This window comes from Balaenoptera acutorostrata, chromosome 10, assembly GCF_949987535.1.
Source record: "Balaenoptera acutorostrata chromosome 10, mBalAcu1.1, whole genome shotgun sequence".
Lineage (NCBI taxonomy): Eukaryota > Metazoa > Chordata > Mammalia > Artiodactyla > Balaenopteridae > Balaenoptera > Balaenoptera acutorostrata.
In genome coordinates, this window is record NC_080073.1 from 99,283,372 (window position 1) to 99,299,135 (window position 15,764).

The 15,764-nt window shown below is 47.2% G+C and overlaps 1 protein-coding gene across 1 annotated transcript in view; it reads left to right on the forward strand.

Annotated features, from left to right (window-relative positions):
• The window catches only part of ELOVL2 (ELOVL fatty acid elongase 2), a 60,849-nt gene that overhangs the window by 33,055 nt on the left and 12,030 nt on the right, over positions 1–15,764 (forward strand). Inside the window, exons 2-3 of the mRNA XM_057554930.1 lie at positions 7,122–7,185; positions 11,923–12,110. Of these exons, the coding sequence (XP_057410913.1) occupies positions 7,122–7,185; positions 11,923–12,110 (252 nt within the window). The remainder of the gene's footprint in view (positions 1–7,121; positions 7,186–11,922; positions 12,111–15,764) is intronic.

Here is a 15,764-nt window from a genome sequence, read left to right on the forward strand (position 1 = left end):
ATGGAGACAGATCAGGACCCCACAGAGCAGGGGCTTTCCTCCTCGTCAGTAATTAGGGGAACATGGAAGGAGTCGCCATTCGACCGGACACTGAATGAAATGAGAAAGAGCCGTGTGGGGTGAAATGGCCCATAAACAAAACGGCAGCAAGATTTTCTGCTCTAAAGACCTTTCATCTCCTTAATTGAGTGAAACTGCCTACAGCCTCAGGGTTATCACCCAGGATGCAAATACCATCAACCCCTGCTTTCTTCATCAGCTTGGTGTCCCGAAATACGTCCCAGCACAAGCAGCAGCGGGAGCTCCACAAAGAGCCCGTCGGTCCAGCTCAGACACCTTTCCCCCATGTGGTGTGAAAACACTGGTCACTTGTTACCAGACTTAGTTCAAGTTAAACACAACAGATCCACTCTTTTTTAAAAATATTTTATTTATTTATTTATTTTGGCTGCGTTGGGTCTTGGTTGCTGTGTGCGGGCTTTCTCTAGTTGTGACGAGCGGGGGCTACTCTTCGTTGCGGTGCGCGGGCTTCTCACTGTGGTGGCTTCTCTTGTTGTGGAGCACGGGCTCTAGGCGCGCGGGCTTCAGTAGTTGTGGCTCGCGGGCTCTAGAGCGCAGGCTCAGTAGTTGTGGCGCATGGGCTTAGTTGCTCTGCAGCATGTGGGATCTTCCCGGACCAGGGCTCGAACCCGTGTCCCCTGCATTGGCAGGCGGAGTGGAGTCTTAACCACTGCGCCACCAGGGAAGTCCCCAGGTCCACTCTTGAGCTCAGTCTGTTTCCACCTCTGTAAATTGGGGGAAATACCTAACTTGCATGGCTATTGTGAAAATTTTAGCTAATATACATCAAATACCTGGCATATATTAAGTGTTTGAAAAACAGGAGCTATTATTATTACTACTCACCATTGTGGTTATTAGTTCATTTATATCTACCTTAATATGTGGCAATCAAATTACAAATGTTCCCCCAGATTCTTCATCAGCTGACTTAGTTTCAGTCTCATTATTTGTTCTATGGAGTAATTTTTATAACGATTTAGAGTTCCCATAAACGAATAAGAGTTCCCTACCTCGTGCCTCCCCTCAGCCTACCATAGTCAGCTGCTCCCTCCAGGGTATGGTAGTGGAAGGTAGGTGTTGAGTGGGTGGGCCTCTTCAGGGCAGTTTGGGGGGATCAGTGTAAAATATGCGTGAGTGACATTGTGGGAACTCAGCTGCATGAAAGGCGAAGATTTTATCACGTCTGCTTTCAGCCTCCTCCAAACCTCCCAGAATCGTTCACAAATGTGAACACATTTCCATTCTTCAGACACATGGGCGACTGGCTGGGAGCAATCCCTCAGGGGCCTGCAAAAGGGGTTTCAGTGTTTGACAGCCATCCCGAGCCCGGGGAACAGGAGAGAGGCCTCACTGTGGGACGGGGCTCTAGTCTGTCCCTCGCCCCTGAGATTTTCAGAGTCATGTCTGGTTAACCTGAGCTGTCAGATCCCATTTCCTGACCTGCTGTCATCGAACACTTCAGATTTAGTTTTCTCTGAAATATTAAAAAAAAAAAAAAAAAAAAAGTAAAGATTTGGATACTGTGTCTTCTTCCAACTTAACACTCTGTTTCATAAACTTAATGGCTTTTGCTCATTTTAAAAAGCAGTGAGGGAAGGGGGCTGGTCATGGAAAATAGGTAACTATTCTGACTGAATAAGTTTACTTAAAATGTCGTGTAAAACTACGTCAACAAAATAGGACCAACCCAAGAGCTAGAATCATTGGATTTTTATACAACATAATGCCCGTGATAAATACTAAAAACCATAACTGCCTAAAACAACACTGAAGGAATGTGAAGAAGGGATGAGTGAAGGAGGGAGGAAAGAGGAAGAAGGGGAGGGGAGGGGGAGGGAAGGTGAGAAGAGGAACAAGGAACATGAAGAAGGAAAGGACGGGGGAGAAGGAAGGGAAGAGAGGAACCCGGCATCTGGTTTAGAGAGCACTTAGAGACCAGGGGACGCACAGGCAGTGCTCTGGTGGCAGGTTTATTTCTGCCTTGCTTCCTGGCTCGGCTTCTGTGGAACGGCCCTGAGTCATGGTGATAGCGATTCTCATCCGATTGCAAGATGGCCTTTGCAGAGGAAAGTCTGAGCCGTCAAGGTGTTCAGGCTGGGGCAGTGCCCGCAGCAATCAGAGTTCACACCTTCAAGAACAGACCAGGAAGTGGCCTCCTGTTGGAGATGCCCCTGATTTATGTTGAGTCTCAGTCATCACCGTGGTGGCCAAAAATTAGGTGTGCCCCTCACGTCTCTCCTGTGTCCCAGGTACTCTCAGAACATGGTAGCAGAGGCAGGAGGGCATGGTGATCAGTCCGCCTGTGCTGAGAGATGCATGTCACGTGGCTGGGAGGACCATCTCACCTTTTCATAAGAAGTCAGCTCAGTGGGTCTGCCTCTGATGGGTCCCCGCTACCTCCAAGTGGTGTTCCTTCTGGCCGTAGAACAAGGGGCAGACGCAGGACATCACTGGGTGGTACACAGCACTGCTTCTGGGGTGGGACTCGCAGGGTGTGGGAGGTGATGGTGGCAGTTGCAGTGGACGTGATGAGGTGGGTGGAGGTTAGCTTGCTCTGGGCTAGGGCTCTTTGATCAGAAAGATACATTTTTTTTTTCTAATTTATTTATTTTTGGCTGCGTTGGGTCTTCGTTGCTGGGCGCGGGCTTTCTCTAGTTGCAGCGAGCAGGGTCTTCTCTTTGTTGTGGAGCACGGGCTCTAGGCGCATGGGGCTTCAGTAGTTGTGGCACGTGGGCTCAGTAGTTGGGGCTCATGGGCTCTAGAGCTCAGAGTCAGTAGTTGGGGCGCACGGGCTTAGTTGCTCCGCGGCATGTGGGATCTTCCCGGACCAGGGCTTGAACCCATGTCCCCTGCATTGGCAGGCACATTCTTAACCACTGCGCCACCAGGGAAGCCCAGAAAGATACATTTCTGATGCTCTTTATTCCTTTCCGTAAATGCTACTTTCCATATGGAACCATTTCCCTCTAGATTGTTCCTTAAAGAACATCTTGAGCATACCTTGCGGTGCAGTTCTGATACTACAGATTCTCTCACTTATGTGTGTATGAAAATGTCCTTATTTCACTCTCATATTTGAAGGATATTCTGCTCCTCTCCTCTGCAGTCCCCAGGCAACCACTGATTTTCTATCACATAGATAACTTTTTACATGAAAGGCCAGAAAATAAATGGGAACAGAGTGTGTATTCTTTTTGTTTGGTCTAGCTTTACCGCAACATCATAATTTTGAGATTCATCCATGTTGCGTGTGCATCAGTAGTTCATTCCTTTATGTTGCTGAGTAGTGTTTCATTGTGTGGTTATATCACAGTTTGTTTACCCATTCACCTGCCCTGAGTATTTGTATATGAGTCTCTGCATGGATACGTGCTTTTTTTTTCTTTTGGGTGGCCTAGAAGTGGCATGCTGGATCATATGGTAGGTGACTATTTATGTTTTTACCAAACTGCTAAACCGTTTTCCAGTGTGGTTGTACCATCTTACATTCTCATCATCTGTGGTCGGCAGTCAGCGATACACCTTTAAATAAGGCCCTACCTGCTCCCAATCTTCCCATGCTTCATCTGTTGCTATACACAGGCACAAATTGAATTCAAAGTCATGGAACATGGGCTTTATTACACGGGCAAGGAGAAATCGCTAAAGTTGTTTTGGATGTGAGCTCAGAGAATTATTCTTTGGCAGAGAATTCTGTGGCCTGGGGAACTTGGAACACAGTCCGGAGGGGGAAGCTATGGCCACGGGCAGGCGTTTCCCTGGCTGAGAGGATTCTTTTCCTGTGTGGAGGGGAATAGCCAAAGGGTGACCAGAGTGGGGCCCTCTAAAGTGTGGGGTGCAAGGGCGGCAGCCGTCTTACCCAGGTCTAAGGGCAGAACTATTCCCCTCTCCTAATCCAAATTCTAACCATCTTTAAAAACCCACCTTAGGTCCTCACTCGCATGGTATCTTCCGTCACTGGCCGCTCTGTGTATCTCCTCCTCCTCAGCTGTTGGGTGTCTGCCCTTCTCCGTGTCTCACCAGTTTGTCTGTAAGCTCTTGAGGCAAGCACTCTATCCTTTTTTTCTTCATGTGTCTGACAAAGTATTATGTACATAATAGCTGTTCAGAAATGTGGGTTGAATGAATGAAGTGCTGCTGGTAGTTGGTTTTTCTCAGCTCCTAGGGGTCACCTGAGAGAGTGTCCAGCACGCTTCAGCGTTTACCGTACGTAGGACCCAGGGTACGACTGGGAGCTCGTTACCCACACTCTGCTCTCATCCTTTGCTAACAGTTCATCCTTAGTTGGCTGACGCTACCCCAACTCTGTACTTTCTCTTACCTTATACTGACCCAGGGTGAGCTCTGATTTGTTCTTCTGATGTCCTCTCATCATTGTCTCTTTAGACTACATCCTCACTAACTGTATTAAATAACCCAGAACCAAAGAGGTAATTGTTTTCAGGTTTCTGACCTTCCCAGCCTTGGCTTTATTTCTGTCAGATAGGTCACTAGAGACCCTGGCCATAAGCATTTCCCAAGTGAGTCATGTCTCTGTATATTTGCTGATCCTTCCCTCCTTCTCCATCTAGGCGACGTCCTAGAGTCTTTCAAAACTCAGCAAAGCAGCAGCTCTTCCTGGAAGGCTTCTCTCTTTAAGAGATTTCCATGATATCTCCTGTCTTTTCTTTTGTTTCAGGTGTACAGTATAATGATTTGGTAATTGTGTATGTTGCAAAATGAGCACCGCAATAAGTCTAGTTAGTATCCATCACCTCACAGTTACAATTTGTTTCTTGTGATGAGAACTTTTTAGATCTACTCTCTTAGCAACTTTCAAATGTGCAATACAGTGTTATCATCTGTAGTCACCATGCTGCACATTGCATCCCCCTGACTTAATTTTTTTTATAACTGAATTTGTACCTTTTGACCCCCTTCACCCGTTTCTCCTATCCCCCAGCCCCTACCTCTGGCAACCACCAATCTGTTCTCTGTATCTATGAGTTTGGTTTTTTTGTTTTGTTTCTTTTAAAGTCCATACATAAGTGAGATCATACAGTATTTGTTTTTCTCTTACTTATTTATTCACTTAGCGTAATGCCCTCAAGGTCCATCCATATTGTCGCAAATAGCAGGATTTCCTTCTTTTTGTGGCTGAATAATACTTCCTTTCTCTTGCTTCTTACAGCACATCCCCGTAAACCCCTCTCATCCTCCTTAAAAAACTGGTCCGTAATTACTGACTACTTGCCTGTTACCCTATCTAAAGATAAGGACCATGCCTCATTTGACTTCGTGTTTCAGCATCTAACACGGTGCTGGTACATAGTAATGTCCAGAAAATCAGTTAATGAATCAGTAAATTAATGACTGAAAGAATTCATTCGTATTCATCTTTCATTCTCTTATTTTCTCTTCATGTCTTCCCCTCTTAACTTTTGTTTCTGTTTTTCTCCACTGTGACTAAATTTCTGCAAGATAATAGAAATAATATGAGCTTTGTGACCTTTAGAGTTTTCTTAGCTCGACAGATGTTGGAAGATGGATTTTGAACCCTAGCAAACAAATTGGAAAAGTTTAAATGTTGTGGGTAGATGTGGCAATGAAGATTTTATTGGTGTCTGTCATGAGGGTGGGAACATCAGTGAGGTTAACATTCTCTGCTCAGGAATGAGGTGTCTCTGGACAGATCTGCCCTATTCTAACGGCAACACAAATAAAATTCTGTCACACTGAGATGTTAGGTAGTTGGCCTTTATCCAATCTGGAGGTCTCCCAAGATGTCCATTATGGAAACCAAAGGTAAAGACACTGTTTAAAACCTTCCAAACTTGGTTTAGCCCAGATACTTTTCATAGGGATATGACGAAATAATAAAGGTCCTAATACACTGGTCAGCAAGTCGTGGGTGCTAATAAATGCTAGGCTTTCGTCGTTATCCTCCTTCCCGAGCTTCCTAAGGTTCCCAGAGACCTGTTTCCTTGACATTTCTCTTCGGATCAATGACATGAATAAGGGACAGATGCAAACTGTACGTGCCAATCACCAACGTGCACATCTTCTTTACAGATGGCAGAAACTCAATTCTCCTCTTCTGCACCTATGTTTTCTTTGAGAATAAGATGCTTTTGACTGCACTCCAGCTATTGATTATGGAGAATATTCTGTACAGACTTCCTGAGGGCCGTCCAGGAAACTCACACGTAGTCAGGGACCGGTCCATTCGCCCAAAATCCTCCTCACAGATCCCTTTCCTAAGAGCACTGTGCAGTGATCCATCTTTTCCTACCTTTGCTTGAGGGAGGGGCTCTAGACCTTAGCAGCAGGGGTAGGGAACACCTGAGCAGGTATTTTGAGAGGTATAGTGTCAGACCAGCGTGAAGAGGAGCCAAGTCAAGAGCCAGCAGCCAGTTTATCAGCATTAAGATTCTTGGTAGAAACTCTCCAGTCCCAACCTGAATCCAGTTGAAGTGGTGGTAGTTAATCTGGGATACCCTAGTGATGCTCTCTACTGTAACATTAAATAGATGCTAATGTACTGAAAATGTTTTGAAAACAAACAAAACATAAAGGTAATGGGAAAAATAGCTATAGTGCTTCATTTCCTTACTAGAAAAACGTGTCTTTGTGGCTTTACATTCAGCTTTGTGAAATACAATTCAGCGGAATTTTCATTTAATAATTATGTAATGCAAGTGTAGACTTCCCCTATTGCTTGCACACAACCCCTGTTCATTGCAGCAATAGAAGTTGCTTACGGAAAAGCTTACACCTCTAAAAGCATTGTCAAGGGAAATGGGATGGTCAGTAACCCTTCAGTGTCTAAAGGTACCAAACCTGTCTTCCAGGACTCCTCTTGCCTAAGAAAATGAAAGAGGAATTGTTTCCTTCCAAATCCTTACAAGCTTGTGAAGGTGAGGCTGCATTTACTGGTCCACTTTCCTTAAGTCTCTGCAGTCAAGAGTCCTCAAGGCCAGGACCCTTGGAGAGTCTGTCAACCTCATCTTGTTGGCAGTGGTTCATTTTGAGAGATTCCAGAAACACCCACTTAAATCATTTTTTCTTTGTCTTTTCAGGAGCATCTAAAGGCCTTTGATGATGAAATCAATGCCTTTTTGGACAATATGTTTGGACCTCGGGGTGAGTGAGCTGCTTGAGAACTTAATGTGGAAGGAACCCGGTTTAGTTAGAGAAGAGGATGCTGTCCTTTCTGGTGTCTTGAAAATGGTACTTGGCATGGAGGGACTTACCCGCCCTCACCTTCGATGTCCTCCTCCCAGAACATGCAGAGGCGCCCTGCCTCCTGCTCAGCCTCTCCTGGGATTCAAGCTCCGGGAGCAGGAACAGAGTGCCGTGTGCTCCTTGCCCCTGGCCGCCACGGTGGCGGTACCCTTCCTTCCAGGTCTGCTGCTTCCTCTCCCCCCTGCCGCCCATCCTCCTCCCACTTCCTCACGTGCACAGTCACACGCAGTCCTTCTGCCCTTACCCGTCCTGGCCCGCTCCCTCTAAAGATGTGTGGGCTTCGTCTGCCCAGGGCCACGGGGTGGGGCTCCTCAGCTCCGCCATCCGAGTGTCCCGACGGTTCCTCCATCACCGGTCACTCAGGCCACTGCAGGGCGTCCTCATGCGTCTGCTCCTTTCTCATCGTCTATTAAGCGCCAGCTGCAATGATACTTTAGAAGCCTAAATCGTAGAATGCGGTACTCTAGCTTAGCACTCACCAGCCCCTTCCGGCGTTCTCAGGATGAAAACCTAGTTCCTCATCGTGGACCGCGCAGCTGCCTCCCCGACACCAGTGCTGCTCTAGACATCTCTTTTTTTTTTTTAGGCAGAATAGTTCTTTATTTATTTTATTTTTTTAATTTTTGGCTGTGTTGGGTCTTCGTTTCTGTGCAAGGGCTTCCTCTAGTTGCGGCGAGCGGGGGCCACTCTTCATCACGGTGCGTGGGCCTCTCACTATCGCGGCTTCTCTCGTTGCGGAGCACGGGCTCCAGACGCGCAGGCTCAGTAGTTGTGGCTTACGGGCCCAGTTGCTCCGCGGCATGTGGGATCTTCCCAGACCAGGGCTCGAACCCGTGTCCCCTGCATTGGCAGGCAGACTCTCAGCCACTGCGCCACCAGGGAAGCCCTAGACGTCTCTCGTTTCCTCGACATGTAAAAGTCGTTCAGATGCTGTTCCTCCCGCTGAGTCCTCCCCCTCCCCAGTGTAGTCAGCTCCTCCGCATATGTCAGGTGCCGGCTTGAACGTTACCTTCTCCGATAGGCTCTCCCTGACCAGGATGGCAGAGATTTGCCCTCGAGAGTGGCAAATCGAAAGCCTCTCATTATGCTGTACTTCAGCCTCTGTTGATTTCCTTCATACGCTTTATTCATAGCTCTTTCTCCCATGAGGGCAGGATCCGTGACTGTTATCTCCAAGGTGTATCACAGTTCTAGGAACCTATGAGACACTGTATTTTGCAAATAAATGAATAAATTTTCAACAGCATGTTTTGTTTCCCTTGAGCCTTGCTGGTTCACAAAGCTGGAAAGTCTACAGGTTCTCTCCTCAGCATTATTGGGTGGGAGGAGGCGGGAAGTGAGGAGGTCTTCCTGTTTCTCAGAATCTTAAAACAGAATCACACAGAGATGACTTAGACCGCTCTCCAGTTTCCATACAGGCTCCATAAACTATCCTGTGTGAATGACTATTGATATAGTTTTAGTGAAACGATACTGATTGTACAGAGCTTTAAAATATATGTATATTTTTTCACATTGCCTTTGGTTTTCGTTTTGTTTTGTTTTCCATTTTATCCTTGTGATGATCCTACAGGCAGGGTGGGACCTGTGGCTCGTAACCTGCTTTGTTTGACGTGTTCTCTGCTGTACCATTGTAGCGGGTAGTGTCGAGGGCGTGATGCTCTAACAGGCATGCGGGGCTTCTGGGTGACCGGCTTTCTGCGTGACATTTGCACTAGAGCCATCAGTGTCTCTGAGCCAAGGTCACACTGAACTTTGCCATTGGTAAGGTCACTGTGACCTGGGATTATTTATTATTTCTGTGGACGGGGATTAATTAAGGATAGGATTGCAGTTGTTTGCTCAGCGGTGGTCATTTTTGTGGCAGTTTCCTTTGTAGCAAGGAGGTTGTGAGATTGACAGTTGACAGCTGGATCAGGTGACCTCCACAGTGACAGGGAGTCTAGCCTCCAGGCCATCAAGTGCCCACTTCCCCTTTGAGGGGTGGCCCAAACTTAAGTTGTCTGGCAGGCCCCTGGCTAAACCCACAGGTGTCCCCAAGCCTTTTCTGACTTTACCTACACCACGTTGGTACCATCAGGGGAGACAGTTCTAGGCAAATACGTGACCCAGATGCAGAGCTAACATCTCAAGCCCCAAAGATAATAAATGATATAAGTATCTGCTCCCATCTTTTGGTTGGAACAGTTACGGTCTTCCCCAACAGCGGCGGCAAACATTTACAGGGCCGGGACAAAAGAAAATGCCAGCCTCAGGCGCTGTGTTAGCTAAACGTGCTTGACTCAGTGTGTCGATTGATACGCATTTAATGACTGCTCCCGTCAACTCTGCACTAAGTGGCGATAAGTTACGAGTGAGACGGAGTAGAAACATAAGACGTAGTCGGGTCTCACGGAGCGTGCACTGTGGCTGGGAGGTAGAACCGTCACCTCTGAGGCAGTCGGAGAGCAAGGAGGTAGACCATGCGTGCTCGTTTCTGGGGCTGTTGTAGCAAAAGCCCACAGACTGTACGGCTGGAAACAGCAGCAGTTTATTCTCCCACGGCTCCGGAAGTCAGGGTGTCGGCAGGGCCCTGCTCCCTCTGCGCTGCAGAGAAGCCCGTTCACGCCTCGGCCCTCGCTGCTTTCTGCTGTTGCCTTGTGGCTGCGTGGCTCCGCCTCTGTCTCCACGTGGCCTCCCCTCCTGGAGAGCCAGTCTGCCCTCCTTGCCAGGACGGACACTGGTCACGGAGCAGCGCCCGCCCTAATCCACCAAGACCTCATCTTAACCGGCTTACGTCTGCAAAGGCCCTATTTCCAACTAAGGTTGTATTCACAGGTACCAGGAGTTAGGACGTGAACACATCTTTCTGGGGGACACAGTTCAACCCCTAATACCATTAACAAGAGGCAGGGTAGCAGTTTAGTTCAAGTTATTTAACTTCTTTTACCCAATTTTTCTCGATCATAAAGTGGAGATAGTACCACCTATGTGATGGATTTATCTATCACCTCGCCTGTGGTGATGGCATCACAGGGGTTTGCAGATGTCCAGACTCAGCAAATTGTACACAGTAAATATGTGCAGGACTTTATCAACTGCACCTCCATAAAGCTGTTAAAAGTAATATCACCTATATCATTAGCTTGTTTTGAGAATTTTAAAGAAGTTAATGTATATACAAGGCTTTAGGACTGTGTGTGGTACAAAATCAGTGCTCATTAAATGTTAATTATAATAACAGTATGATAGCCATGACAACATGTAAAATGTAAAATAACTGTTTTGTCATGCAGATGACGAGCTGTAGTTAGGAAAGAGCCGTGGGAATTGGCTTCCTAGAGGCCAGGACCTCGATCTGGGGGTTGAAGGACACGGAGGCTTTAGGCCACGTGGCACGTAGGATGTGGAGGGGACGTTAGGAAGTGGCACAGCGCACGAAATTTATGACGGATAATTGTGAGCCAGTTGTGCAAAAGGTAATATCTGTTAGTTGCGTGAATGCTCCTCTCTCACCTTTTTATCTGTCAGAATAAGGAGAAGTTTACAGAAGTGGTGGGACAGAGCTTGAGAAGGCACTTTGCTCACAGAAATGGTGCTCTGTAGGATGGGGGGTGTAGAGAAGCTGGGGGTAGATGGGGTGGCAGGGAGCAGAGAGGGGAACTGGGACCGTGGGGGCCAGAGGGATCAGGAAGAGGGAGAAACCAGTTCCTACAGCTCTGTTTACAGAGATCAAAAGCAGCATGCAGTTGTCGTAATTCTGGGCCAAGTCATTTTCTCTGTTTAAGCCACAAAAAGGAGCAGAGAACAAAAATCGTTTTGTGCCTACAGTTATTTTCTAATTGCTGTATTATAGATCTATTATGTGTGTTTTATTTAGGTTTTAAAATTTTAAAACCTAGATGAACAGAGGGGGACACCTCTGTCCAGGTTCTTGCCGCCTGGCTCTTTGTACTTTTGGTCCACGATCGGGTTTGGGTCCTCGGTTGGATTTTCTGCGCTCGCTTCTGAGTCCTCAGCTCCAGGGCTCTGCCTCTACCGCCTGCAGCTTCTCCTGCTGGTCCTCCTGGAATCCCACTGCTCTGTTTGGCTCAGCCAAGCGCTCAGCCGTGCCTGGTTTACGCACAGTGATCTTAAGCCAATTCCAGGGAGCGTGGGTTCCAGGAATTAGGACACACTCTCATTGTGTCTGCTCTCCTGCCAACCCAAAGCTTCTCCACGGGAGGCAGCAGAACGGTAAAATGGACGGGAGTCGGGCGTGAATTCCCAGCCACTGGAGCGCCTTCTGCAAATGCGGATGCTTTCGGAGCTGTTCTTACATCCATAAAATGGCATAATACTTAATATTTATTGAGTTAGAGTAACTACGGTAACTGTTCCGAAGTTAGACATTCAAGAACTGTGACTTCCCACCTTTATTACTTGTCCCTGTCACTCAGCGTTCAACTTAAGCTCTGTTTGCTCCACGGACCCCTCCTTAACTATTCCAGCCCCCACCGGTTTCTTCTTCCGAACTATAACCCAGACCCAGCTTGCTTACGCTGTGGCCTGCAGTTCCCTGACGAACTTGGGTGAGCAAATACAGCGCACGTGACGGCGTCTCCCAAATGAGCGCGCGGGGTGCCCTCGGGATTCTCACTGTGTGTTTCTTTGCAGATTCTCGAGTCAGAGGGTGGTTCATGTTGGACTCCTACCTTCCTACCTTTTCTCTCACTGTCTTGTACCTGCTTTGCATATGGCTGGGCAACAAATACATGAGGAGCAGAGCTGCTCTTTCCCTCAGGGGCATCCTCACCTTGTACAATCTTGGAATCACACTTCTCTCCGCATACATGCTGGCAGAGGTAAGTGTTTGTGTAGCTAAAGCTGGAGAACAGTGACCGAGTGATTTTTAGAAGCAATTACATCTGGCATTCTAGAACTATCCACGGTTGCTATCAGTACTGTTCTTTAACATCTCAAGAACCTGTTCCAGTATCTGATGTTATTCCTTCCAAAAGTCCTAGAAGTCTTTGTTTCTAACTTGAATTTTTTTTATCCCAATTTAGACCTATTTCTTTAGTCCTTAGTCTTTCATTGTAATTTAAAATCACAATTTAGGTCTGAATGGGCCTTTAAAGATCATATATAGTTTTCTTTAGGTCTGAATGGGCCTTTAAAGATCATATATAGTTTTCTTCTTTTATAGATTATGATACTGAGGCTTAGAAAAGTTAACCTGATTTGCCTGAGAATAGACAGCTATTGAGTAACAGTGTTTTTTCAGTTAAATATCAAATGCAGTTAGTTTGACCGAAATGCAAATATACGTTCCCTTAAAGGATACTCCTCCCATCTTTGGGTCACTGTGTATCCTCAGGACTGACTTCCAGAGGCCTGGGGTGACATTCCGGCTCGGCTATGGCTCCCCACATTACATCATGTCTTCCCTGCTCCTTTATAACCTGCCAAACCTAAGTAATTTCACAAGAAAAAGAACAAGTAATGATTGCCCTGCCTATTACAACCAAAGGTTATCTTACTATAATACAAGAGAAAATCGAAAAGTGTTAAATAAATGTGCTTGAGAGAGAGAACTAAAACAGAACAATCTTTTTGGGGAAAAGTTAGGATAAACTCATTCATATAAATTATAAATGGCTGACAGTGGCATAGGTATAGCTGTCTTCCTGGTGTCCTTGGCTTCTAAACGAAAATAAATTCTTGCCTAAAATACAGGCCATCTCACCCATAGAGTTTAATCTGTACATTAGTCTAATATGCACCATTCTAATAATGGTTAATAACCATTATCTAAAATGACTGTCATGAAACTCTAATTATGGAATTTTAGGCCTCAGAGTGCAGGAGACAGAATCTGGGGTCAGGAAAGCCATGCTGACAGCTCTAAAATCATGTCACATAGGTGCTCCCTAATTTACCTGACTCTAAAAGGGGAATTTCTATTTTAGGTTTCTCTGGGTAGATTTTAGTTCACTAGATAAGCTTGCAAGATAGTAATTTACGGAGTTAGTTTCTCCCTGTATGACAGAGGGAGAGTTACTCTTCCTTGGGTGGTTCTCAGAAGTGGCAGCTGCATCAGGAGAAGCCGGCCTGACCATCTGTCTGCATTGGAGGCTCTAATCCCTCCTGGAAGCCACGGTGCAGTGGAGGCAGAAGACCCACATTCAGGTGTCAGCCTCTCACTTTCTCTGCGACTTTGGAGGAGTTACTTAGGCTCTCTGAACCTCAGGCAGCTTCGCTTTCAAATGGAGATACGATGTCTGTCCTACTCCACTCCCTCGTGAGTGTAAGGATGAATCCGTTCTGTTCAGCCTGCATTCAGCGAGCAGCTGCTCGGGGCAGCGCAGGGGCCACAGAGGTGTTCAGACGCGGTGTCTGTACTTGAGGAGTTCGCGGACTAGTGCGCGTAGCAGTCAGTCCCCGCGGAAGGGCCTCGTCAGTCTCCGGGTGAGCATCAGCCGCCGTCAGCAGGGGCGATGGTTCAGCGTTTGAACAGCTAGGCACATGGTTTGTCTTTTTTAGGGAGAACGTCTGCATGGAGCTCATTCTCCACTACGAGTTTTAACTCTGGCTTGTCCAGTGGTTCTCTTTTCACAGTCTTCCGTCTCTTGGTTCCAAATCACTGCTGTTGGTTGATTGCCTCCTAGTCTCCCAACAGCAACTGCTTTCAGGGCATAAGGTCTTCTCTCTGACGCTATGGGGTATGTTTGGTAGACTCTACTCAAAGGATAGCTTACCTTAACCTTGCTAACTTGTTACGTCCAGGCCAGATGTTTGCTTAGGCCAGAAAGCGACACTAAAATTACTAACACTCTTCCAACAAATGTGTTGAGTTCCTGCACTGTGTCAGATTGTGTTCTAGGCTCTGGAGCACAGCCTCTGCATGTGCGAGAAGGAGCGAGGGGCGGGGCGGGGCGGCCTCTCTGAGGAAGTGATGTTTGAGCTGAGGCTGGGTGATGAGAGCAAGCCCTGCATCCAGAGCTCCGGGGAGGCGCCGGCGCAGGAGGATCGGCAAGTGTGCAGGCCTTGAGGCGTTCGAGGCCCGTGAGCGGGAGCCGTGTGGCTAGGAGCTAGGACAGTGGGCAGAGGACCGATTCAAGACGAGGCAGGTTGGGGGCAGGTTACGTGGGGCCTTGTCAGGAATTTGGCTGCTCTTCTAAGTGTAATGAAAAGCCACTGGAGGATTTTAATGGGGGAGTGACAGGACCTCCCTTTTTAAATAGGTTATTCTGGGTGCTACATGGAAAATGGACTCAGAGTGAGTTGGGGGCAAGAATGGAAGCGGAGGGTCTGTTTAGGAGATGATTGCAGGGCTACAGTCAGCAGACGCCAGCGGCGTGGATTCAGGTGGTGGACGTGGGGAGTGGACCCTAATCCTATTTCGGAGCGAGTTAGTCCACACCTCCTTAAGGCTAACCCTGTTTGCCAGCCTGCTTTCCTTCTCTTCAACACGTAGGTTGGGTGGTTTCTGCCAGCCAGCCCAGCTAGGGCGTTAGGAAGGGTCCAAGGTGAGCAGCTAGAGCCTCCCGTAGCCTGATTGCTGACTTCTGCCGTTTAGTTTGTCAGATAGTCCTGCAGAGGTGCCGTGGGGGTGGGGACAGCCTGGATAGAGCTGACTAAAGCAGAATACAGCCTGTCCTCCCCCGCCTCTGTATTGTTACTACCCAAAGTTGATACTAGAGCCCCTGACTGCAAAACTACAGCCTGACCATACAGGTTTTTACAAATTAATTAATTATTTATTTATTTATTTATTTATTTATTTATTTATTTATTTATTTATGGCTGTGTTGGGTCTTCGTTTCTGTGCGAGGGCTTCCTCTAGTTGCGGCGAGCAGGGGCCACTCTTCATCGCGATGCGCGGGCCTCTCACTATCGCGGCCTCTCTTGTTGTGGAGCACAGGCTTCAGACGCGCAGGTTCAGTAACTGTGGCTCACGGGCCTAGTTGCTCCGCGGCATGTGGGATCCTCCCAGACCAGGGCTCGAACCCGTGTCCCCTGCATTGGCGGGTAGATTCTCAACCACGGCGCCACCAGGGAAGCCCCTCCATACAGGTTTTTAATCTTTTTACAAAGTTAAGTAATTTATTGTGAAAAAGGCACACAAAAACTTACATGCACTTCTAGGTATTCCTAGATCCCCTGTGGCCTGTCACGGGTTCCCCTTTGAGAACCAGCATGTAAAGCTGTGGGGTACCTGGGGGGTGACTTGATCTGTAATAGACCCCATCAGGAAAGGTCAGTCTCCTTTACTTTCACCAGATTCACTTACCCTGATAATCTGTACTTGTCATGATGTTAACTGAAAGGTGTTTTTGTTAGAAGGATAGAGAAGTCAATAAGGCTAGTAGAGCAAAGACTTGCAAAGGTTCTAGAACATTCCCAATGTTCTTAGTAGTTCATCTTTTCTTACTGTTCAGTTCATGAATATCTGTCCCTCCCTGCTCTGTTTGTGTATTGTAACAGTTCTGTACCTTTATACAGTTCTGATAAAG